This window comes from Sordaria macrospora, chromosome 4 (genome assembly GCF_033870435.1).
Source record: "Sordaria macrospora chromosome 4, complete sequence".
In the NCBI taxonomy this organism is placed as follows: Eukaryota; Fungi; Ascomycota; class Sordariomycetes; order Sordariales; family Sordariaceae; genus Sordaria; species Sordaria macrospora.
This window is the reverse complement of record NC_089374.1, coordinates 1,542,358-1,566,687: the sequence shown is the minus strand read 5'-3', so window position 1 is coordinate 1,566,687 and position 24,330 is coordinate 1,542,358. Positions and strand designations below refer to the sequence as shown.

The 24,330-nt window shown below is 51.9% G+C and overlaps 6 protein-coding genes across 6 annotated transcripts; 4 read left to right on the top strand and 2 right to left on the bottom strand.

Moving 5' to 3' along the window:
• The first annotated feature begins 3,308 nt into the window (after window positions 1-3,308).
• SMAC4_01875 (uncharacterized protein) lies at window positions 3,309-5,593 on the top strand. The gene is made up of 5 exons (XM_003348804.2): window positions 3,309-3,767; window positions 3,909-4,048; window positions 4,444-5,073; window positions 5,151-5,199; window positions 5,320-5,593. The coding sequence occupies exons 1-5, from the start codon at window positions 3,723-3,725 to the stop codon at window positions 5,491-5,493; spliced, it is 1,038 nt and encodes a 345-aa protein (XP_003348852.1). The 5' UTR covers window positions 3,309-3,722; the 3' UTR covers window positions 5,494-5,593.
• A 116-nt stretch (window positions 5,594-5,709) lies between these two features.
• On the bottom strand, window positions 5,710-6,795 carry SMAC4_01874 (uncharacterized protein; the record flags this gene model as incomplete). The annotated part of the gene is made up of 1 exon (XM_003348803.1): window positions 5,710-6,795. The coding sequence occupies one exon, from the start codon at window positions 6,793-6,795 to the stop codon at window positions 5,710-5,712; it is 1,086 nt and encodes a 361-aa protein (XP_003348851.1).
• A 269-nt stretch (window positions 6,796-7,064) lies between these two features.
• Window positions 7,065-10,340, bottom strand: SMAC4_01873 (uncharacterized protein; the record flags this gene model as incomplete). Its single annotated transcript, XM_003348802.2, has 2 exons — window positions 7,065-7,882; window positions 7,946-10,340. 2 exons carry the CDS (start codon window positions 10,338-10,340, stop codon window positions 7,518-7,520), a joined length of 2,760 nt encoding a protein of 919 aa, XP_003348850.1. The 3' UTR covers window positions 7,065-7,517.
• Window positions 10,341-10,910: 570 nt separating this feature from the next.
• Window positions 10,911-12,577, top strand: SMAC4_01872 (uncharacterized protein). Its single transcript, XM_003348801.2, has 4 exons — window positions 10,911-11,133; window positions 11,201-11,476; window positions 11,540-11,797; window positions 11,856-12,577. The coding sequence occupies exons 1-4, from the start codon at window positions 10,936-10,938 to the stop codon at window positions 11,997-11,999; spliced, it is 876 nt and encodes a 291-aa protein (XP_003348849.2). The 5' UTR covers window positions 10,911-10,935; the 3' UTR covers window positions 12,000-12,577.
• A 679-nt stretch (window positions 12,578-13,256) lies between these two features.
• Window positions 13,257-16,657, top strand: SMAC4_12795 (uncharacterized protein). Its single transcript, XM_066091086.1, has 2 exons — window positions 13,257-15,410; window positions 15,485-16,657. Exons 1-2 carry the CDS (start codon window positions 14,055-14,057, stop codon window positions 15,998-16,000), a joined length of 1,872 nt encoding a protein of 623 aa, XP_065946776.1. The 5' UTR covers window positions 13,257-14,054; the 3' UTR covers window positions 16,001-16,657.
• Window positions 16,658-17,063: 406 nt separating this feature from the next.
• On the top strand, window positions 17,064-23,867 carry SMAC4_01871 (uncharacterized protein). Its single transcript, XM_003348800.2, has 4 exons — window positions 17,064-19,032; window positions 19,232-19,419; window positions 19,514-23,170; window positions 23,245-23,867. Exons 1-4 carry the CDS (start codon window positions 18,959-18,961, stop codon window positions 23,286-23,288), a joined length of 3,963 nt encoding a protein of 1,320 aa, XP_003348848.1. The 5' UTR covers window positions 17,064-18,958; the 3' UTR covers window positions 23,289-23,867.
• The last annotated feature ends 463 nt before the right edge of the window (window positions 23,868-24,330 follow it).

The following is a 24,330-nucleotide window of genomic DNA, read 5'->3' as shown; positions in this document are numbered from 1 at the left end:
TACAAATGCAAAAAGATTTAAGAGCATATGGAGTATTTAAATACGAGAATTTAATTGAATTAGTAGGGCTGTAGAGTATAAATAAAGTTCCATTATACTTTAAAGTATTTCATTAAAAATATTTGGAACGTTTATTTACTATAATACTTAGTATCATAGAATGTACTTAGATGCTTCTTTAAGAACAAACTATATAAGGCTACTTAAGTGACTGAACTGCCAGCTTCGGTTACTTGTATCTTTTTGCGGAAACATAAAACGTTATAGCGTAGTAGTGAAATGCGTCGCTGTGACACTTAACCAAAGCTAAAAGGCTACGAGTCAAATCTCGTAGTTGGGAAAATCTTTAAATTTTTTGGATACTCTTATATAAGTTTCCTTTTACGGAGATGCATACGACCAGGTCGTATGGATGTTTTGCCGTTGCTTAATTGAGAATTCTTGTTCGAAAAATTTGATCAGCTTCTAGAAACCGCCGCTAGCTAGCACGGTATCCTGAGAGAGTTGAGGTTCGGGGCGAACCTCTCAATGTATAAAGGAGAATGTCACGGAATGCACTTGAGTACCTCTTCTGGGACAAACTATAAAAGACCACTTGAGCAACCAAACTGCCAGCTTCGGTTACTTGTATCATTTTGGACTGTAGTCTAGTAATGTAGTGGTCCGCCAGCGCCGTGACAGTTAGTGCTTTCTACTTCTCCTTTGCTACTATAAGTTGGGTAAATTAAATTAACGGAGGAGTATTTTTAATAGGAGCAATTTAAGTAATAGAGAGATTGGAAACTAGTTTTTAGATTTGTTAAATGATTAGCTAATTTAATGTAATATTTAAGAAAGGAAAAGGAGGTAGTTTGTTATTATTATAGCTAGTAAGTACTGGGTTGTTGAAAATATTTTAGATAGACGCTAGTAGAGTATTTTTAATAGTTAGATTAAGAGTTAGAGTTTGAATATAGAATTAAAATAAGTCAATATCCTTTATAATGTTTAGTCACTCTATAAAGTCATTTTATGAAATTATTCTAGTAATATTCAATTACCCAGTTGATTACTGGCAGTTACTTTTTATATAATATTATAATTAATATGATACAATAGGATTAACCCCTCTTTTGAAAGCAGTGTAGATTTTTAGGCATTAATTATACCTAATACAGTTAATTAAGCACTAATGCAATCCCCTTATATAGACCCAGTAAGATTACTACTCTAAAATTAGTATAATTGCTAGTTCTCTAGGCTGCAGGGCACCAGATTGTACTGAAATATCTGTGTGCTCCCGGGAAGCGCAGCCAGCCGATCAGGCTCTTAATATCCTGTCAGTATCTCCACGCGAAACAGGCACGGAAAAGAACTTGTTGTCTGATAGCGCATAAAGTCTCTCAGTTGAGCAGCCCCCCGGCACCTTTCTTTCAGGCCATCCACTCTGTCTCCCACTCCTCCCGCCGCCCTCTCCCTATTTGGTCCCGAAATTCGATATGCAGGGCGACAAGTGTGCGCGGCACACAGATCCATCGAGACAGTCGGGGGCTCGGGGCCGTAAAGAGTCGGTTCACTCCAGTTCGGTTGTTTTAGCAGTCACGATCCATCACAGTCTATCGCTGGCGGGACTGACGAACGGTGATAAGATGGCCAGGGCTCAACTGAAGGTTACTGTCAAGGACAAGAGGTCTGGTACAAACCGTTCCTCCAGGGCGACCGGACCGCATTGCAGGTGTGTCCTGGTGATCTCTTTGGATGACAGCCCGCTTGCTAACGGCCGATGTGCCGACGATGGAACCTGGACGCAGGAACGGATGCTCCAGTGATATTGGATACGGCTGTCTCCTTGTCAACTAGTATAAATCCACAGGACAATCAACGGTCGGAATACAGCAACCCGAATGGCGGAATACTACCGAATTTAATATCACGAGCGCTGCAAACATGTTGCTGGCAAGCAGAACTGTAGCCAAGCGGCAGCAAGCTCCCACAAGCAGCAGCTGTCTCGAGGTTACAGATGTAAACCCCAACCGCCCCAAACTTCCACACTACAAATGGGTTGGTCGCTGAGGTGATCTAGGTGGCTATGAATACGTACCATGGGGCATCAACACTTGCCTCTCAAAATCGGATGTTCAAGAAAAGGTTTCGCCATACGAGACTGGAGGTACGATACAGCAAAGCAACCAACCCCTGTGGCCCCTTGAGGCCCTGCCACCGAAACCCAGCACGCCCAGCTTGGATGACGGATCAACGGTAATCAACCGAACGGGGAAACCGCCTCTCTTCTGGCTGGGATTTCAAAACACCCTCCTTGACTACAAGGAGTTGAGATAGCCATCTGCAACTTCGATTTAGCCGGAGATGCCTTGGTTCGAATCCCTACTGTTCTTGGCCCTAACTATGGAGCATAGTAGAGCTTAGGAATGTTCACGGGGGGTTAAAACCCTTTTGGATAGAAACAATCGACCCGGCCTGAGAGCCCTTCGTAGACACGTGCGTGCAGTTTGCGCTTGCCATGTCCGTACCTAGGTACTGAATATTGACTGGCATAGGTAACTAGTGAATGACTGACGAGAACCACGAAATCACCAGTCCTGTCTTCTTCGTCAGCTCCGGACACTTGGGTGCAACGGTAGCAATGGCGGCGACGCTCTGTCATCTCTAGCACCTGGCTTATTATGTACAAACCTTTCACTGGTTTCCGTGGCACCTACTAGGTAGTGGGTAAACTCACCTGGCGGTCCGTGTGTTCTTGTACTATGGTATGATGCCGAACGGGCAACTTGCCCTCCCTGTTGGCGCTTGGTATTTTGTCTGGAAAGCCACACATCTTGAGGCTGATGGTGCGCGCCGAGGTGTTAGTTAATCAAGAGAGATTGATAAAGAGTCCGTATCGGGATAAAAGCCAAGCTCGCCAATATGCACACCTGAAGTTGCACCTCGGCTGCATCATTGCTTGATGAAAAAGCGGATACACCAAAGATCTTGCAGAAAGACTTGGAGGGGCCCGAAGAAAGGGGCATGTACCCAGAAGCCACTGGGGAATGAAACCAACCATAATCGTTTCCATGGACGAATTCTCCCTTTGATACAGGTCGGCCCACTGCAGCCTACAGATAGGTAAGGCCCTGACCCATCTGGATGCAGGTCAAAATTCTAAGTACAGTAAAGCGAAGCGTCCACCAACACGAGACAGGAGGGGACAAGACCTGAGGAAGGTGGTATTTCTTCGACATGTAACAAGCTAGGAATTGGGCCCCGATGTCCTGGAAACACATTTGCGCCAGTCTCAATGCTGAAACCCAATTTCGGAATATGTACCAGACAGTCTAATCACAGGTGTCTGAAAGGTACATGTACTTGTATAGCCACAGGTACCTAGAGAGGGTGTGGACAAGTCGCGCCGGCATGGTAGTACGGCCCGGCAAGCCCTGCGAACTTCGGCGTCGCTGGCCGGCATCCCCACCCGCTTATTCACGGCGCCGTCCCAAAAGTCCCGGCGCTACGGATGCCGCTGGATTGCACAATTGACACCTAACCGTCTACGGAGAACACTCCGAACAACACCGGCTGGGCTCCATACTAGTGCTGTACACGTACATACATACCCCGCGCTTACTACTTGGTGATAACTTCAAGCGAGTGCGAAATAGTCAGCCTCGGCTTCACGATACATACAAACGACAGTGGGCAAAATCATCATCAACAACAAAGAAGTTTTCGCAGAAACATTCACCATGACAGTCGATGCTGTGGATTACAGGGCGCTGCCCAAGATTGAGGTAACCAACCGAGAACACCTACTCACGGGCAAACCAGCATAATATTGGGATACCATAACAGCAAGATGATATTCTGGATAATATCAAAATTGAAGAATAATAAGGATCTCAACTAACAAGCCTCTCTAAACCAATAAACAGCTCCACGCCCATCTCAGCGGCAGCATCAGTCGTCAGTGTCTCCACGAAGTCTGGCTGAAAAAGAAGGAAAATGGTGAAACGGACCTTCAAGATCCCTTGGTTGAGATGCCGCTAGGTAAACACAATTATGATTTGAAGACGTAAGTTCAAGTTTCGCTGAGATTGGGTTCGTTGCCTCCCATCCCATTTTATCCGACCATCTATTCCTACATCTGTGCACACTCCGGTATCCAAGAAAGAAGAGACGGATATTTCCAAGCGGGCCGTGCCGTATTGGATTACCCACGTACCGGCCGGTATGTGGATCGAAAAGGTAAGCCGGAACCCGGGACCGGGGGGACGGGCCGGTCCTGTTCTTGCTTTGTTCATCTCTTCCTGGTATATATGCCTTGGGAGCAGAGGCCCGAAACCGACTTCTACCAAACCACTTCCTCCTATCGAATACCTATTACAAATGAACATAAGGAGAAGAAATTCAAGACAAGTGAACCAGAAACACACGCAAGGCCACCACATACTAACCACGTAACACCAGCTTCTTCCCCCTCTTCTCCTCGTACATCTACCACCTCGTCAACGACATCTGGGCCCTCCGCCACACCACTCTCTCCGTCCTCTCGGACTTTGCTGCTGATGGCGTTGTCTACTTGGAACTACGCACCACCCCCCGCGCCATGCCTCAGGCCGGTTTAACCAAAGCCCAATACGTCCAAGTCATCCTCGACACCATCGCCGAGTTTGAACAGTCCAGCACTTCCCAGTTAAAAACGAAACTGATCCTCTCCGTCGACCGGCGCAACACCCTCTCCGAAGCCTCCGAAGCCCTCGCCCTCTGTCGCCAGTTTTCCGGGTCCGGTGTGGTGGGCATTGACCTCTGCGGCGACCCAGCCAGGGGGCCTATCGATATCTTCGGCCCGGTCTTCGAGGAGGCGAAGCGTACCCTGCCAGAGTTGGGGATAACGCTGCACTTTGCCGAAGCGGAGGCGTCGGGGACGGAGGAGGAGTTGTTGGCCTTGTTGAGCTGGAGGCCGGATCGTATTGGACATGTGATTCATTTGAATGAGAGGGTGAAGGAAGAGGTGAAGAGGAGGGGCGGCATGGGGTTGGAGTTGTGTTTGAGTTGTAATGTCCATGCTGGGATGATATGTGGGGGGTTTGAGAGCCAGTAAGTTTTTCCATCGATGGTACCGAAATGTTGTTTGGGTGTGGGAAGGATTGACTAACGTGGCTTTTCTGGAATAGCCACTTTGGGGAGTGGTGGAAGGTTGACGAGACGGTTGTTGTTTTAAGTGTAAGTCTCCTATTTCCTTTTCTCTGCTCTTGGCTTTATTTTCGACGGCTTCGAGGTATCAGGGCAGTTGAAGACTGCAAGATATCCAGGTAAAAGCAATGGTGCTAATCCAACGTCCAGACCGATGATGTTGGCGTCTTTGGAAGCCCGCTTTCCAACGAATACGCACTCGTGGCCAAGCACTTCGGACTTGCAAGAGCTGATATCTGCTCGCTTGTGAGAAGGGGGATAGATGTTATCTTTGGAGGCGATGCGGAGAAGGAGAGGCTCAGGGGGTTGATGTGGTCTGAGTAATCGTTATGCGTAAATAGGTATTAGAAGGATATGCTACCGAACACCCAGGGAGTCCGGGATTGATACTGAGGATTGATAATGAGATATGAATACTGGCTAGGACTTGGGAAATATAGTCTATTTATTGGTGATGACTGCCGACTCACCACGACTAAATCCCGATATCATTTACTTTTCCAACTACCCATCCCACCATATTCGACTTCTGCAAACCCTTTACGCCTTCTTGGCACCCTCTCCCGCCTTTCCTTCAGACTCCCTCGACTGAGACTGTCCCTTCCCAGCCTCTCCCGCCACCTTCCCATCTCTCCAATACGCCTCCTTATTCCACCCAAACGGCAAGACCTCCGGCCGACTATAATGCCCGTCCGCATCCACCCAAACCTTAACCATGCCCAGATCCTTCAAGTCCACCTCCGCCGTGACCAGCTCCTCCTTCTCGCCCGTAACCGGTCCCGCCAACACATTACAAAACGGGTGAATAACCGCCGACCACCCTCCTCCTCTCTTGACAAATTCTTGCTCCCCGATATTCTCCCTCATCCACTCCAGACACGTCTCATCCACATAGTTGCTAGCCGACACCACAAAGCACTGTGCCGTCAGCGCATGGCACTTCATCAGCGCCTCGATCTGGCTGTCCGCCGACCCTTCGAACCCGACCATGGTCGACAGCGCCGGCCATGCAGCCGCGTGTACGTGTTCCTGCTGGGTGATCAGGGCTTGCCGGGCGAGGAGCATGGTGTGTTCCCAGCACGCCAACCCACCCACATTCCATTTCCCCTTCTCACCTTCGGAACCTTCCGCTTCGGATCCAGATCCAGATCCAAACATCCCCTTCCAAGTCTTAAGCGTTGACCCGTCCCCCTGCGCCCACACAATCCGTTCCACATACGTAGGCTGCAACTTCCTATGCGTTCCTACCACCCCTCCTCCCCTTCCGCCGGCGACAAAAACCTGCGAGTTGAAACACGTATAGCCACCCTTCATTCGCTCCGACACTCCCAGCACCACCGAAACACCCGTCTGTTTACAGGCTTCCACTACCCCATCCAGATCCTCGTCGACGACGACAGATTCCTCGGCGTACTTGGCTAGAGCACCGACTTGTTTCAGCGGTGGATAGCACTCGATGAAGTAAGGGTAGCCGGGGACGTAGGTCTCGGGAAATACGAGGAGGGAGACGCCGTCGCGGGCGGCGGCGTGGATCAGGTTGATGGCTTTGGCAAGGGTGGCGGATTTGGACATGTAGATGGGGGCAGAGTGGACGGCTGCTAGTTTGATTATTGTTGGGGACGCCATTTTGAAGGATTTGATGTTATTGTGGTAAGGATGAGAGGTGATCAGTTGTAGACACGGGGCTGGTGAAAGGAGAGAGGCCGAGACTGTTGTATGTGAGTGTCTGGTTGAGGTGGACTGAGGTGAATTTGGGAAACATCCGCAGCGGATAGAGTAGACTTAGGCTATATTTAGTCAAGGATATGTAGGGTTAGAACAGCCAAGCAATGGGGTGCACTATAAAGCGGGATCGATAGGGCGGGTTGACGCCAAGGTCAACATCTGGCGTTTTACCTGCAGCATTCAACATGTTCTGTATCGTACAACTCCCGCCGTTTCAACCCTTTCCTTCTTCTTATGAATGTGAATACGTCGCTCAGTGCTCAAGAATCAAACCTAGGAGGGGAATATTTGTGGCAAGTATCTCGAGAATAAGGAGCTGAGTCTCACTGCACAATTTGTAAACTAACCAAGCAACCCACCATCCTCGCATTTACGTCCGTCTCAAGTGGGAGAACCACTTCATCACCTATGCTTGCTTCGGCATTTCTCCGTCAACTCGTGATCTCGTAATACATACGCTGGCAATTTTGACCACCTTCCTCTCCATCTATGTGTGTGTTTGTGTGTGCTCAAAACAAGGGGTATGATGATAATCTGTGTTTTTCTCACAACAGGCACCAATAACGCCGACTATAACAAAGAAAAGCCAACTAAAGGGGATAATGCCTCCCAACCAAGGCCGCCTAGTGGAAGCCTCCAATGCCGGCAAGACCAGGAGGATGGCCATCAAGATCGACAGCTTCGACAACCCGACGCTGATGACCGCTTTCACGGACGAGGTTGGCAAAGTACTTGAGCGCAACGTCGCTCTCAGCCTTGACGCGCAGAGTTTCGTTACGGCGACCGTCAAGCTTCTCAACGGAACGCTGAAGGCCAACGCGGAGGGAGTCGGCGGGGAAACGGAGGACCTTCCGCACTGAGCCGGAGATACGAGTGCTGTTCGAGTGAACATAGTCGATGGCAGCGAGCTGAGTGGAGATCTTCTCCTTCAGACGGTGCGGAAGAGAGTGAGGAATCTGGTTCAGGACGTAGTATGTCGCTGCCACGGCTGTAAGCGAGTCGAGTTAGCGCATGTTCCCCCCCAAAAAGGGTCAAGAGTATTCAGACTTACCGGCCGCAATCAAGCCAGGAATAATGAGGCGGTGGATGTTGCTGGTGCCTAAGATTTGGGCTGCACGAAGAGCAAGGTTCATCTGGCTGTAACCGCTGAGCACACTTGTGCCAACGACACCAGCGACGGTAAGTGCCATGCCGGCCTTCTCCTCCTTCTGAAGCACAGTAGACCAGTCGACGAAATCCCACAGCTCGGTGGGAATGTCGACTTGGCGCGCAAGGGCATCCTTCTTGCGGCGGAACATGACATCCGGGCGGAAGGCCAGATCGGTGTACTCGCTACCCAAGTGCATGATTCCGAGCTGCTTGATCATGTTGACACCGTCAACGGTTCTGGCTCTGGCGTGTTCCTCACACTGAGTAACCGAGGCAGCAATCTGCGAAAGCATAGCCTCCTTGAGCTCCTCAGCATACTCGAACGCACTGAAGAGACCAGGATAGGGGATTCCGAAGTTGCCATCACCGGCGTGTTCGATCGAGCTGCTGATCGTGTTACGCGAAGTCTCGTAAATTTCCTGGCAGGTCTCCTCAATCGTCTGGTCAACCTTCTCACTAATCTCCTGCTTGGCCTGCTTGCTCCGCTCAAGTTCTGGCTCCAGCTTCTGCAGTTCCTGGTTCATCCGGTCGAACTCTGACTGAGCAACTTCCTGGTTGACAGTAGCAAGTACGTGGACGTCGTTCAAGATGTTAGTAAGATAGGTCTTGGCCGGTGCCAACTTTGAGCGAGCGCGCTTCTCCAAGACAAATCTCCGCAAAGACTGTTCAAGGTTCGAAAAGTCTCGCGCCATCTCCTTCTTCTTGCCCTTGCCCTTAGGATCATCGTCATTGCCATCATCACCCGGACCGCCACCACTTGCGCTGCCTGACCCACCTCCATAAGAACCACCTGGAGGCGATGGGGCCATGGGAATAGCAGTACTGGAGACGAAGTGCACCAGCTCATCCGCCTCCTTGTGGGTCGCAGGGCTCAGACCCCTCACTTGGTTAAGGATGAGCTTCTGGCAACGCTCCTTATCTCTAATAGTGTCGAAGCCGTTGACGACAATGAAGAGATAAGCCTTTTCAGCAGCAGCGGCCCTAATGAACTCGGTGGCCGTTTGCGTAAAGTGGTTAGTAGCGGAAACAACAAAAACAACCACGTCAATCTCCTCCTGTCGCGCAAAGATGGCCGTGGTCTTGGTAGTGTCCATGTTCAAACCGGGGGCATCAATGAGCGCAATGTCGACAACACCGTTGTTCAGGAGAGACTCGTCGATAGTCCGCACATCCCGGATGTAGATTTTGCATTGTTGATAGGTCTCGTTATCGGTAACAATCCTCTCCAGCTCCTTCAGTGAATAGACATCGTAGGTGGCCTCGTCATGACGGTCGTAGATCGCATCCCTGTGAACTGCATGAACCTCTTCAATTCCGCCATTCTCTCTTGCGTCCAGGACCTCGCAGAAGATGCTCGTGCAGGGTTGTTGGTCTTCAGGAAGAACCTTCCGTCGGAGCAAAGCATTGCAAAACGTGGACTTTCCCGCATTCAGATCACCAGTGACCAAAACCTTGCTCGACGTATCCTCGATTCTCTCACGCAGCGAGTAAAGATGTTTAATGCTGGAACGAATTTTACCATCGAGCAAAGACGCCACTGACTCCTTCTGCAGCGAATGTACCAGGTCGGCTTGGTGTAGTGAGCCCAAATTAAGATCCAACTTGAGGACAGAGAACTCTTGGGCAATCTGAGGGGAAACTAGTCGAGGTTCCGAGCCGGTGTTCCTCCTTTCCGCAGCCCGGCTGGATTCGGGCTCGACGTGGTCGTCAACGCTTGTCATGGATCTTCGGAGCGAGTGAGGGGATGGAGGCGGAGGGAAGTCTGCGCCCATGGTCGAAGAGCGATGCAGAGCCGGTGTGCCATAGTGATTGGGCTCATCGAGAGCAGCCCGCTGGACGGATGGATAATGCGCAGGCCATGTCACGTTCATCTCCTGCAGCTTCTTGAGGAGCTCGACGACGGTATTGATGGAGCGGCCTAGTGTGACGCGGTGCTGGTTATACCACAGCTGGTGTACGGCGCCGGCCTGAGAACGGCGGTTGGCATCCTCATCGTGGGTGGCGGTAGTCGGAGTTGGTAGCGGGCTATCGTGGTGAACAGCCGAGTCCCAGTGGGAAGGGGCCCTTGAGTCGCCGGCGATGCTGCCGCCGTAGCCGGAGTCGTTGTCGAGCATAGCCTGAAGGCGGGCAGCATGTTGAGAAGTCGAGCCGGTACCAACGGTCATGTACGCGGGCGCGGCCGGGGCTCCCGGGACCTGCGGGTGTTGTCCGGCGCCGTCATCGAAGTCGCGCGATTCGCCGTGCTCGTCGTGTTGCTGGCGCGCCTTACCCTTGGACGGGAAATAATCCTGGCTCATGGTCGTGGATGAATTGTCGCAGTGTCGAGGGAGGGCCGAGCGGATGCGTGCAGGAGGCGTTTATCAGAAGGGCATCGAGGGCGGGAGATCCGAGGTTGAGCGGACTCGTAGGTGACGATGGAAAGGTGGTGGTGGGTTGTGGTGGGCTGTGGTGGGCTGTGGTGGGCTGTTTAGTGCCAGGTTAGGGCGTCACGGATGAGAAATCCAAAAAAATTGGAGGAGTTCATGGATGTCGCCCGCCTCCGCCTTCCAGTCATAAACCTGAACCCCGGGCCGGGGGCCCATGCGGGCATGCGGGACATTTGCAGTGGCCGCATTGATAGGTCGAATTGTAGCGGAGCATTGAACGCTACGGAATTCTGTCGGCAGTCTCATGTTTTGGTGATTGGCCGCTAGTCCTGTTAAGGCACAACGTGGCCGAGGGATCCCTGACGCTATCTGACATTTTGTGGCTTGACTGTGCTAATCAACGGCGATGAGGTCACGTATATTGTGGCTGGTTGTGGCTCGCCATCGTCACGGCCTCCACCAAGGCTCCAGCATTGAGCACCTTGGCGTCTAGGTCTTGGCATCATCCAGCAGGGTACAGTAACAAATGCGCAACTGCCAAACCAACTGCTCCCAGTCCCAGCACCTTCCGAGGGCCGACTTGCGGACGATCAACTTCTTTCCGATCATCGAATATTCTCTACTATCTCGACGTAGGGTGTTTCTGAGGTACCAGATTCGGCCATCCAGCGCTTCTTTCCACACATCTTACCTATCAATTACCACCACTGCCAGCAACATGAACGTGAGTCTCCGTCATCGGTTGATGCGCTCCAGTCCGCACACAGCTAACATCATGTCTCTACGACCAGGTGCTGGAATGGGCTTTCGGCAAGCGTATGACGCCCGCCGAGCGTCTTCGCAAAAATCAGCGACTCCTCGATAAGGCCATTCGAGAACTCGACCAACAGCGCGTTAAGCTCGAGAAGCAAGAAAAGACACTGGTCTCCCAGATTCGCCAGAGCGCCCAGAAAGGTCAGATGGGCGCCTGCAAAATTCAGGCCAAGGATTTGGTGCGGACACGACGATACATCGAGAAGTTCTACAGCATGAGGAGTCAACTCCAAAAGATCTCGCTCCGCTTGCAAGTGAGTGCTACATCCACACCAACATGCGCAAGACTGGTCCAACTGACGGTAACCGTCTCTTAGACGTACCGCACGAACGAGCAGATGATGCAAGCCATGAAGGGCGCGACAATGGCTCTCGGAAGCATGAACCGCACAATGAACTTACCCTCGTTGCAACGTATAGCCATGGAGTTCGAGCGCGAGAACGATATCATGGAACAGCGACAAGAAATGATGGATGATGCCATTGACGATGCAATGGACATGGGTCTCGAAGAAGAGGGTGACGAGGTTGTAGAACAAGTGTTGGAGGAGATCGGCGTGGATCTCAGTCAAGCGGTAAGGCTGTTCGGTTGTATTCACATCAAGATCATGTTGCTAACATGCTCTGTACCAGATGGGCGAGACGCCATCGGGATTACAGGTTGCGGCTGGTGCTCCAGAGAACAAAGTTGCCCAAGCGGTTGGTGGTGGTGGTGGTGGTGGGGTCGACCCAGGCGACGACGATTTGCAGGCAAGGTTGGACAGCCTGAGACGATGAACGACCTGCAATGAACTTGGGAGCCAGGTACAGGAAGCTGTGCAAAGGGCCGGACTTGGACACAGGTGCTCATGCTTCTCCGTCCCTCTTTCTGGGATGGTAATGGCTTCAAGTTTGCCGGCTTTTGGTGGCACCCGAGGCTTTGAAAGTGCGATATAAGCTTTATGGGCCAAACTCGCAAAGAGGTGGCATATATGAGCACACACAATTGCAGCAAGACTGCGGGCGTTTTAGGCGTACGATGGGTTGGCTGGGCTGTTAATGGTTAGGTGGTGAGCTGGTATTCTCATGAGAATATATTACTTCATTCGTTGGTTGGCTCATTGGGCAGAGTTTCATGCACAGTGCAGATCGCGCGACTTACATCTTCATCCCCCTTTGTCATGCAGTGTCGAATAGTAACAGTCTGTGGTCCGAAAAGCTGTTGTCATACGAGCCGACAATGTCAAGACTAGATAATAAGGTATATAAGCAGGAGGTATCCGTACGTCTTGTATGCTGTCGAAGGAGTTGATGAACCGTAGTTAAAAGTCAAGTAATAGCCTCGTTGACAACGTTAAATACCTTACCGATCAACATTATGTTAATAATCCAGGACGCGAAGTGAAGTGTTGATGGCAATCCCGTTTCCTCGGCGGTTGCAGTGAGCATGAGATGAAACGGTCGCCCCCTGATAAATGTAGCAGTCAGGGCACCGCACCTGCATCACCCCGCGCCTACAAGTAGAAGCGGCTGTCTGGAACATTGTGACTGCCCGTTCGACGCCTTTCTGGCGCCAACACCTGTAGTGTCATAGCTCTTTGTAAACCCACAAAGAAGGGGGCTATCCCATGGATGTCTTTACACCATGTACTAATACAATGCCATAAGGAATGGGCGTATGGAATGGAAGGTAGAGGTAGAGTATTACACTACACCTCAGCCTTTGAGGGTGAAGCTCTGCAAAACACCGTGCATGGTAAGTGGAATTAAGCAATACAGTACCCCACTTGTTGGGCTGCACTGTCACAACAAGCTTCCCTATTGGCGCCTGTAAGGTCCCTGATTTCAGAAGGCCCTCAAGGTCCCTTCAGGTCGTGCCTTCTGAGGGAAGGCGGAACTGGAACCTGATGGACCTGAAGCATCCACTTTATGTTGTCAGGCGGGCACCCTGAAGTGGATGCGCAGGAGCTTGTACGGCGGTCGACAAATCACAGGCGCGAAGCCAACACCGCATCTGAGCTTGGGCCTCGACACACGCGGGCACTTCCAACCTCATTTCATCCTGTTGGACGACATCCAGATTGCAGTCGAAGCCTCAAGGTCTTCATCCGCGCTCTTCAGGCTGCAGAGGACAAATTCGACTCTGGTGTCACTGCAGTCAACTTAAGCCTCACTTTCTCTCCCGCCGTTGCTCTCCCGGAACGCAACGCAGCGCACTTGCAGCTTTGGTCCGAACGGTGTTGTTCGGATCGTCGTTGTTGCCGTTTTCGTCATCCACATCTCTCTGCCTGGCTCCCTGGGCAACCGCACTTCAGTGATTGCCCCTTCCTTGTAACTCGACGGGAGCTCTCCACCCCAAATAACCTCCAAGGTGCCCCTGTGCGCCATCGACCTTCCTGCCCCCGTCGTTGTGCAGCGCCCTGAACAGTGGTCTCTTCGAACTGGCATTACATCATTTCAGAGCAGTGCACCAGAGCCTGTCACCAGACCCCTCTCTTCTGCCTTTCAACCTTTCGCGATCTCCCGCCATTGTATCAGCTCCATTCAACGAATACCTATCAATTCTACTCTAGCCTTCCTGCACCAACTTTCAGCTTCTCCCTTGGTTCTTTGTTAACCACATCGACGCCCTCACTTCCTAATCGCGCAGCGCAACGAACGCGCATAAATCCCCAACAACTGCTACAAGAGTACCACAGACGCTGTCCCTATTCGCGACCGCACTTCTCAGCAGACCGTCCTTTTCATACGGCAACTTCTCGCAACGCCTCGCGCCCTCACCCACCCCCCACGAACAACCTGGCAGGCAACAAGCGTCGCAGTCTCTCCTCCCAAGGAGGCCTGCTGAATAGGATGTTCGGCGGCGGCTCCAGCTCCGCCGCCTCCAAGTCCGTGAGCGGGTCCGCATCAGATTCAGGCAGCAGCGGAAAGGACAGGTCAAGCAGCAAGTCGCCCTCTCCCGAAAAGGAGGTGTCGGGCAACGGAGGCGCGTCGCCGAAATCTATCAAGTCCAACGATCAGTCCGCCGCCGGCGACACTTCCACCGGCAACGGGAGTCCACCGAGCACTGGTAGCTCATCTGATAGCAAAAAGAAGCGGATCAGTGGGGTGAGCGGTAGAGCCAGCAGCCTGATTGCCCAAGCCAAAAACACTCTGTTTACTCAGGTTGCGAATCGTAACAGCGGTGATATGAGTACTGACTCCAAGAACTCTAATCAGACTTCCCTGCAAAAGCTCGGCAAGCAAGATCAGGCCCTTGCTGTTCCTCAAGGCCAGCACAACAATGCCGCTGGTGAATCACTCCCCGGGCCGCGCTCCACGTTCAAGGTTGGTGTCTGGGAGGACCGCAACAAGAAATGCAGACGTACCATGGAAGATACACATGCTTTCCTCTACAACTTCCTTCATACTCCTGCCCCTGTCTTGGGCGCCGAGGGCCCGGCCCCGAAGCAATCAAAACCGGCGGACGAACCACTGGGGCAGCGCAGTAGTAGTCCCGCCAGCCAGAATGCAGACATGATGGAGACAGACAATGGCTACTTTGCTATCTTCGATGGTCATGCTGGCACCTTTGCTGCTGACTGGTGTGGCAAGAAGCTGCACATTATCCTTGAAGATATTATCAAGAAGAACCCGAATGCTCCTATACCGGAACTGCTTGATCAAACTTTCACCACTGTGGATGTCGAGCTAGAAGCGCTTCCGCTTAAGAATAGTGGTTGCACGGCTGCCGTTGCGGTGCTGCGCTGGGAGGACCGAGTCCCGAGTAACCAGTCGGCGACCGGCTCTCAGGCTATCGCCCCCGCGGTTGTCAAGGCCACTGAGGATGCTCTCAAGGTGGAGGATGGGCAGTCCGAGAAAAGCCCCAGTTCTTCAATCCCGGAAGCTACACACGCCAAGTTGAAGAATTCTGCAACAAGACAGCGGGTGCTCTACACAGCCAATGTGGGAGATGCTCGCATCGTCCTCTGTCGCTCTGGCAAGGCGTTGCGCCTGTCATATGACCACAAAGGCAGCGATGAGAATGAGGGCAAGCGTATAGCAAACGCTGGAGGTCTGATCCTAAACAACCGCGTGAACGGAGTCCTTGCTGTCACCCGAGCTCTTGGTGATACTTATATCAAAGACCTCGTCACAGGTCATCCTTATACCACGGAGACGGTTATCCAACCGGAATGGGACGAGTTCATGATTATTGCTTGTGATGGTGTAAGTAATACCTGAGCCTTGCAATCGACTTCCCCACTGTACCCGAAGATACACAGACTGACAACATTTTACAGCTTTGGGATGTTTGCTCGGATCAGGAAGCAGTCGACCTTGTGCGTGACATCCAGGAACCGGTAATTGCCGCCAAGAAACTGGTCGATCATGCTCTATCTCGCTTCAGCACTGACAACCTCTCATGCATGATTGTCCGATTCGACAAACAAGCCCTGCTTGAGAACCAGAACAACAAAGACAACGCCATTGGCGTTGAGGGTGATGCAACTACGGCTGCGGGTACGGTTACCGAGACGGAGAAGATTGTCACGGCAACTAAGCAGAAGATTGCGGAGGGCAGCACACCGGCGGTTGGGATATCGGCGAGCAACTTTGGTCGCGGTCACGACCCCACACCCATTGCCACGCCCGTCGAGGACGGAGAGAAGAAGCCATTCGTCCCTACCACGATCGAGGGCTCTGTAGAAGAAGAGCCAGTCATCATCCACAAGTCTCCGGAAGCGACCCCGGACGGTTCCGTAACGGCAATGGAGTTGGACTCGGTGCCTGAAATGCAGAAGCAGTCGGACGTGTAGGGTCCTCCGAGGCTACTAGCTGCAGGTTCTGGCCGTAAGCTAGGATATTCGGGCTTATACTATGTTTGATCCCGTTTCTGATCTTGGGATTTTCTTTTGGGCCGACGGGCAGTGAGAGACTTTGGGAAGGGGTTGATGGATTAGAGTGAAGATCTGGCCTTCATGCTGTATTTTGACATCCGATAACACAGTAACGCATAAAGATAGGGGACATGTGTCTGCTGGGAGTGTAGCAGGAGTATTGGGGTTGTTTTTTTACCAAGCCAGTCTTTTTTTGAGTTGTTGGTGCTATGCTAAGAGAATATTTTCCTCTCCTTTACTTTGCCGCTACTCCCATATTATCCGTGCCCTCGTTATCCTCGTATTTCATTTGCAGTCGAATCTTTCATATGCGAATGTGCACCATCACCTAGGTCTATAGACGATTATACCTGCGACATCTCAGAACCTAGGTGGAGAAGTGGCTGCATGCATACGAGTTGATTGTCTGTGTTTCAAGTTTCCAGTGTTTCCACCTGAGGGGGTCCTTCCACATAAGCATACATGTCACAAAACCGTTATCTATCAATGACTTTGTCATCTTTTCAACCTTGGTCGAATTCTAGAAGTGACCTCGGCCAAAAGAGAAAGAATATGATTGCCCTTCGTCGACCGACGCGGGAGTTGATGATGGTAGAATATAGGTTAGTAGAAGTGTAGGAATACGCTAGGTGATATCCGATTCGTGAAAGGGTGAGTGTTTGTTCAGAAAGAAGAAAATCCCAACAAGCAAAGAACTCATTTCCCTAGAGATGTGATCAGATTCCCAGTCAGATCTCTTGCCAACATGGGCTCTTGGGGAGTTGTTGGGGGTGACAAAACTTATAGTGTTACAAGATTGTCATTCCGGGCCGGTTCAGGGGTTCCATATGCAAGAATGGAAGTGGAAGCACAGGAAGAAACTGTCAGCGAAGGCCTGCAGTTGGGTCAAGTCACCGGGCGTGGCATGGAGGGCATGGAGGACATGGAGGCCGGCCCTCATTGTCTGCTTTCAACTTTCTTCTTCTTTTGTTCTTCAGGCCTTCTTTCCTCATGCAGTTGTAAGTAGGGCGGCCGGACGGGACGAGGGGGCGGGGCTGTTGTCCCAAAAGGGGGCTAGAACAATTGAGATACAGTGTGAGCGTGGGTGTGCATGTCTCGAGAGTGCAAGGGGTCAGGCAGCAACTCACGCAGCACAGAAAGCGAGAAGTCATGCCCGGTTCGTTGAGGATTGGAGATGGATAACTGAATGTGTGATTGGATGAAGAGCCTAGTTAGGCACAACACATTGGCGCCGCATCATGTCATGTTCGGCACACTTTCAAAGAGGAGCCCTATGTTCTCAAGAGAACAAGTCAGAGAAGAGAGGAGCCTCAAAGATGCCCCTCCACAACAAGAAGGAACCGCGTGGGAAATGGCCGGGTCGTGATAAAGAAGCGCGAACGGAAGGCGCACTGTGTTTTAATAAGACGAGAATTAACCCTGGCAACCCTGCAGTGATGCTGGTGGAATTCGATCCCATGTTTCGACACCGCACGCATGGCATGGCTTCCCCGGGCGCTGGACGCTAGTCGCCGGTAGTCGCCAGGTACCCGTCCGTTGTGCGTGCTGCCTAAGTGGAAGGGAAGTTCCAGTTCACGATTTCCAAATTCCCCCCAGCTGAGCTCCCTTTACAATTTACAAACCCAAGCAAAAGCGCACTCGATAGGTACCTTGCCCACCACAGTCACTCGTTCTCTTCAGTCGCATCGCATTGCGCCAATTACTACATCCATTCTTTCCAATTATCGGCTCTCCGGTTAACACCTTGCCCGTTGCTGGGGTTTATCATCCTTCAGTTCAATTCAAGCTGTTCCGTGTTGGTTTGGGTCTTTGCGCTTGCTCCGAAAACATTGAAGTTGTCGCGCGCAAGCTAAAGGTCAAATCTCACCTAACTCTGAAATCTGCGCAAACTTCAATTTCTGTTTGGCCGTTTTTCTTCCGCTCTGGCTCTTTGGCTCGTCTGGGTGCCCCAACTCTTATCCACAGACAGGCTAATTTGCAATCTCTACGTTCACTTCTTCACCTTCATTACCGGCATCCTTATTTTTAGACTTCTTTGGGCGACCTACAGGGGAAAGCGGTGTTTCAACGTCATTGCATTTACCTAGAGAGTCTTCAAGCTCCACCTCGGTCGGATCCGACTTGCGATCGATTCTTTCTTGGGCTGGCCTGCCTTTCGAGCTTGCGATACTTACCTTCGGTACGACCAGTATACAACCAAAGCTCGTCGTTGCTCCAGGAACAAACCGAAACGAACCTTGCGAATATTACCCACCCACGAATTATACTTTCTCTCTGTCTGACGCCCTCACAAACCTCACTGGCCACCGTCCGAGCCTGACATCGACTGCAACGCTCGCGCGACCACCCCCGGTTTCATGTTCGTCTGCCCTGAGCACCAAAGACAGGGCAGCTCCCCGCGTTTTTTATCGACCGTCCGAGAGACACAAGACCTTACAACAAAGTCTTAAAGTGGGAGATAAGGTGCTTCATGAATTGGAAGCTCGGTCCAACCCAGAAAGACCCAGACGAAGCTTGCACGATCCATCCGCAACCACATAACCGGACGCTTAACCTACACGTCGCGTACTCACGCACCCGAGCCTGGCGCCCGGATACGTCTGTTGTACCGTACCTATACCTACTGCGCGTCAGGTCTGTAGAGGTAGATCAGTCCACGCACACCCCTGAGGTGATCTAGGAGATCTAAAACTGCTGCTCCATCGCTGTCGCCCGCCGCGCTTTCCCCGTCTCGCAGCACCATATTCAGGTGCACAAAGCACACTATTTGATATCGAGAGATCAACAAGCCGCTCCCAACGGCCTGCAGTTGTGACGAGAAACGTTGGCCAACAAGGTCACTTGCCCGACAAAGCCAAGCCGGAAAGATAACCAGACATGTCGCTGAATGGGTTGGACAATCCTGCAGTCAAGGAAGCCCACGAGGCTGCGCTTGCCGAATCTGGAGGATGGTAAGTCCTGTCCTACTGCTGTGTTGTCCCTCCATCGTTCCTTGATCCCGCCTTCTTGTCGCAACGCGCCTGGCTTCCTTCATCCCCCAGATCGCGCCGTCCATCGAACCTTGCTCTTCTATTCCTCTTCTTTTCGGCTATTTCCCTGAGCCACAAACTAGCATCGTCGGTCCGCTAACACGGTTTCTACCGCGCCCAGGTTCCTCCTAAAATACGCCAGTCGTGATGAGCTCGAGTTGCTAGGGCAGGGCACCGGCGGTATCGTCGAGGTACGAAATGCGATTGCCGAGTATGAAGATAAGTCGCCGTTGTATGGTTATATGCGATATAGGCGCCGCAATGTCATCCTCAAGTACCTGCCTGAGGGTTGCTCGAGGTTGGTTCAAGGTTCGTGTTTTTCGTTCATCTGCCCCAGGGATAACCATGTTATGAAATTGTCTGAAGCGAGGAAAGACTTACCTGGCTTGCCAATCGTGTTTAGCTCGAGTAACCGTTCACTTCAATGCCATTTGCGAATCCCTTTCACCCTACGATACCGAGTTCTCGATCGCCTCCGCCCCAGAGCTAAAGGACACCAATCTTTCAGCCGCATGCTCGCTGCATACGTCGACAGCTTCCACCTCGTCCATCACGGACTCCCTTCGCGAAAGACTATTGGAGGAGGCTGCCGAGGAGGAAGAACAAGAACGAAAAGAGAAAGAGGCGGAATCAGTGGCGGATGAGGAACGACGGAACCGGGAAGATCCCTTGAGTGGTGTTTCGAAGAACTCGGACCTCGCCAGCAACCCAGACGCAACACACGACGCCGATGCCCGTTCTCTTGCCGGAGTTTTGCGACCCTCGTCGCCCACAAGCACGATCGATGACTCGGCGAGGCGCATGTCCTCGCAGTCATCTCGCTCTCGCCAAACTGATTATTACGGCTACGGGTCTTACAAGCCGCGCGTAAAGCTTGGACCGAGGCCGTCGGTGGATAGCGTCGGACGACCGCGAACAGGAACATCTGGAACGGGGGAGAACAGGCCGGTATCGTCGATCCCCGTAGGCCTCAAGGTTCACAAAGCCTTGAACAAAAAGAACCGAGCTGAAGAACAAGATGAAGAACGGCTAGAGTCGTCGACAATCAAGGAAGACGCAGAAAACAGATCCCTGGCGGCCGATTCGACAGCGGACCTGGTTGCTGCCAAGGCCACTGAAACCGAATCCGCTCGGCCTATTTCTAGTGGTGGAGTGGACGGTGAGATGGCCCCGGCATCCCCTATTAAGCTAGATATCCCCACCTTGGCCCCGCCGCCGCCAACCAAGCAGACCGCCATAACACCTGAGAAGGCACGGCTACTGAAGGCGATGAAACTGAGAGAGAAAAAGAAAAAGATGAGTTCGATTTCCACGCCAACAATTACTACTGAAGGTGCTGGCGAAGAACCTTCTGCGCCAAGCTCACTCCAGCTTTCAGAACCACCCTCAGACGTCACAACACCACTGGCAACCCACGAGAGCGCTAATCAGGGGCTCGCGGATGGTGAAGCCCAATCGTTGCACAACCCCTTAATAACCACTTCCCAGGGCGACTCGGGAGTGGACAGGGAGGTCGCTGGCGGAGATCATTCGCCAGTTGATACGCGCACGGATTCTCACCCAACTTCACCCGTAGCAACTGTTGCGACCTCATCAGATTTGGGCGAATCTACACAAGCTTCTTCTCTTTCGGAATCTACAGATGAAACCGTTCTCGCCGACCAGGAACAGAGCCTCGAAGGCGCCCCAACATTGCCCGAACAGCCTGCAACTATGAGTGCAGCTGCACCTACTGAAGATCGGACTGATGCACCTCCCGCGCAGTCAGTTGAGGATGTCGAAAAGGAGGACGAGCTAGCGGCGGAAACCAAGGCGGACTCGCAAGCCAGAAACAGCCAGGAAGAAACGGCCAGAACGCCTGAAACTGTGGTTAAGAGTGCTGCGGCAGGGGAGGAAGGAGGCGCAGCTTTGGCACCGGCTTTACCGATATCTAAGTCCTCCGGATCAAACGACGCATCTCGGAATGCAGAGGGAGATGCAGACAACCAAGCAGCAATTTCCCCAGAATTGAAAGCAGAAACCACACCAGATGTCGACAACAACTCTGCTGCAGCCACAAACGCCGAAGACCACGGATCACCATCGTCTGAACTTCCAATACCGATTTCCAGGTTTTCGACCCGGGACAGCAAACATTCGACCGATGAGGCCAACCGGGAAGTTCCAGAAATTATTACGCCAGGCCAGGGTGAAGTGCCCGAGGTGAACGTGTCTTCCCAGGAAGGGCAATCTGAGGCTCCAGAGCGGCGGGAATCATTGGCTGTCGAGACTCCCCGGGCGAGGCCAAAGTCTGCATTCGAGCCTCTTCGACCAGGTTACGATGGAGTGGACAGGGACAAGCGGTTATCGATGATCGGCTTTTCGGATGACGACAGGCTTATGGATGAGTTGCAGTCGGCGACCGTACAAGAAGCCAAGCCGATCACCGTGTCAAAGCCACCTGGCTCATTGTCCCCTGGTGACGTGTCATACAAGAGAAGTTCGATGATTGAGACTGGTTCATCCGCACCGCGATTCTCGAGGACTGTATCCAGTCCGGTTAGGAACACGTTGCTTTCGCCTGCGAATGTCCAAGCTAGTACATCCAGATCTCTCTCGACCAGTGCTGCGTTCCTCCAGAAAACGGGACAGCAAGACATAAGGCCAGTAAGCGGCAAGATTGGCTCGAGCATCTCGCAGCGAATCAAGGCACTTCAGACATTGTCCGGTTCCCCTGCTGGGCCGCCGGACCCCGCTCCCAAAGAGCGACCTGCTACTACTTTCTTCGCAGTTCGGAAACCCAGTGTGCGCGAGACACCGTCAAGATCACCATCCGTCGCCGATAGAGCATCATCCATCACGGGAGCCAGGACATCAGCAAATCCGCAGTCGCAGATTGGTAGGTCCGGATCCGTACAAAATCGACTTTCCATGTTTGAGGGGGGAGCCGTACCAAGGGGCAGGCCTGATCCGGTTCAAGTGACCGCCCGCATAGTCCGAACAGATCCATACAAAGAGCCTTACCAAAAATTCCCAGAGTCGAAGAAGGCTGACCCAGCGGATTTTGTGCGCTTAGAACTGAAGCAGTCTCCGTTAGATATGCAGTCCGGTGAACATTCCGCCCCGTCGCAAACCGCGCCAGAGTACCAGTCCCAGTCCGAGGAACAGCGTACTTTCTCGAGGAAGGGAGGGCCAGAGAGTGTAATGGCGGAGGACGATGCCACCTCTACCAAACGCTCTGGCATGGCGGTCGTTAAGGAGTTCATGAAGGACCGACTTGGCAAGGGCCCATCGTCGGATGAGTTGCCTGCCGGTCTTGCTTCGCCCCGATCGCCGTCCTGCCAGTCGACCGTCCAGGCCGCCCCGTCATTCAGGTCGTCTCGCCGCGATAGTGTTGGAAGCAAGGCGTCGTCAATCGAGCACGGTTCTCCATATCACGGGGAAGATGGGCGACTTGGATCTAGTCACTCGAACGCTGATTCTACTCTCAGCCCATCCAGCGGCAAGAAGGATGGAAGTCGTGCGTCGCGCTTTATGCGCCGCCTGTCTAACATCGTCCCCAACCGCAAGAACGGCCAGCCGAACATTTCACCCACTCTTGTCGAGGAGGATGTCGCCGAAGTCCAGCCCGCGAGGAAGAACCCGATGTCTCCCCCTGAAGTACGGACGGTCATTCCCCAGCAGCACAGAACGCCTCCCCAGCCTTCTCGCCAGGCTCAACCGCCAGCACCTCAACCACAGGTGCAGCAGCCACCTCAGCCAGCCTCGCAGCCTCAGCCGCCGACCATCGTCTCGTTTATGGGCGACGTTAACGTCCAGTTCCCTGACACTCTGCTCTGGAAGCGTCGGACCGTGTGCCTCGACAGCCACGGCTTCTTGATCCTGAGCCCAGCGCAGAACGTCTCGGCCTCGCTCCAGGCCCAGGCTGTCAAGCGATTCCATATGAGCGAGTTTAAGATGCCCTATGAGCCGGAGATGGAGATGCAAGAGCTGCCTAACAGCGTGGTTCTTGACTTCAAGGAGGGCAGCGGGTTGCAAATTGCTTGTGGAGATAGGACCGGCCAGCTCACTGTTTTGAAGAGTAAGTTCTCGGTTTTCTTTTCTTTTTTTTCAAGCCATCATGATAATTATGTTACTAACGAAAACGAAACATAGCACTCCAAGATTCTCACAGGAACCATGTCAACTTTGGACAATGAGACTGTTTTGTCAAGAGTCCAAAACAGAATGAAAAATAGAAACAGCGAGAAAGCACAAAAAAGCGTTGAAACTTTTAGAACCCCAACCGGTCAAACTCCTTTACTACTTGGTCTGACGACTAACTACTACAACACCCCCTTTGTTCCCTTTAACTTCTTCTCACACATGACCTCTATACGTTGTTGGACAACCCTGGATACACGGATGCATGGCGGTATCTTAGGTAGGCACATGGGTTCAGGAAAGCTATTCAACGGCCTCCGACCCAACCGGAGATATTCATCAGTCACAACCTTGCACATATACATCACACATACCCACTCAACAAACAAAAAGATAACCCCACTGTACCACACTCGCTTTTTACACTTGTTTTCTTTTTTCCCTTGCTTGTATCCTATTCTTTGTGGACCGACTTCCATACGTACAGTCTAAATCTATCCATATACCTATCTGTCTGTCTACATAGTCAAGATTCCCCCCTGTTCTTATACTCTCTCATATAAGTCTAATAAATAAACTGTTTACCCACTCGACTTCTTTGATCTTTGCTTTTGCTTCGAGCACCCCTAGTTTTTGTGTGCCAAGTGTTCTTTGTTCTATTGTCGTATAGTAGGATGTGATGATACCAAGTTGAGCAACATGGCGGTTGGGTAGAGTCTAGTGTGGGAGATGAAGTGTTGAGTGTTGTTGTTTCGAGCTTACCATCTCTCTCGTTATAACAGTTGATGGATGTAGTAGCATCTGGGTGTTATGGAACATTATCAAACAAAAATAGCGAGCGACATGTTGCCTACTACAAATGGACATTTACTACTGCAGTACATTATTACAGAGATGCCCCGTGGTTCGGTAGCTTGGTGGCTTCCACTCGAAAACAACGAGAAGACACATGTTCCATACTTCCGCCGGGGATTTATTTTATGGCATGTCTCAAATGCTTTAAAAAAGTAACGGCTTTTCTTCACTTCTTGCTTTCTTCCCTCCTTCCCTCCTTTCTCTCTTTTTTTCTCTTTTTCTTTCTCTTGTGTTGTTTTCTCT

Excerpts from the sequence above, each read along its gene's own strand:
- SMAC4_01875 (XM_003348804.2), top strand. The coding sequence starts at position 3,723 with ATGACAGTCGATGCTGTGGATTACAGGGCGCTGCCCAAGATTGAG. Across the intron at positions 3,768-3,908 it reads GGGCGCTGCCCAAGATTGAG|CTCCACGCCCATCTCAGCGG; the intron begins GTAACCAACCGA and ends ACCAATAAACAG. Across the intron at positions 5,200-5,319 it reads AGACGGTTGTTGTTTTAAGT|ACCGATGATGTTGGCGTCTT; the intron begins GTAAGTCTCCTA and ends TCCAACGTCCAG.
- SMAC4_12795 (XM_066091086.1), top strand. The coding sequence starts at position 14,055 with ATGTTCGGCGGCGGCTCCAGCTCCGCCGCCTCCAAGTCCGTGAGCGGG. Across the intron at positions 15,411-15,484 it reads TGATTATTGCTTGTGATGGT|CTTTGGGATGTTTGCTCGGA; the intron begins GTAAGTAATACC and ends AACATTTTACAG.
- SMAC4_01871 (XM_003348800.2), top strand. The coding sequence starts at position 18,959 with ATGTCGCTGAATGGGTTGGACAATCCTGCAGTCAAGGAAGCCCACGAG. Across the intron at positions 19,033-19,231 it reads CTTGCCGAATCTGGAGGATG|GTTCCTCCTAAAATACGCCA; the intron begins GTAAGTCCTGTC and ends TACCGCGCCCAG. Across the intron at positions 23,171-23,244 it reads CCAGCTCACTGTTTTGAAGA|CACTCCAAGATTCTCACAGG; the intron begins GTAAGTTCTCGG and ends AACGAAACATAG.
- SMAC4_01872 (XM_003348801.2), top strand. The coding sequence starts at position 10,936 with ATGCGCAACTGCCAAACCAACTGCTCCCAGTCCCAGCACCTTCCGAGG. Across the intron at positions 11,134-11,200 it reads CCACTGCCAGCAACATGAAC|GTGCTGGAATGGGCTTTCGG; the intron begins GTGAGTCTCCGT and ends CTCTACGACCAG. Across the intron at positions 11,798-11,855 it reads GCGTGGATCTCAGTCAAGCG|ATGGGCGAGACGCCATCGGG; the intron begins GTAAGGCTGTTC and ends GCTCTGTACCAG.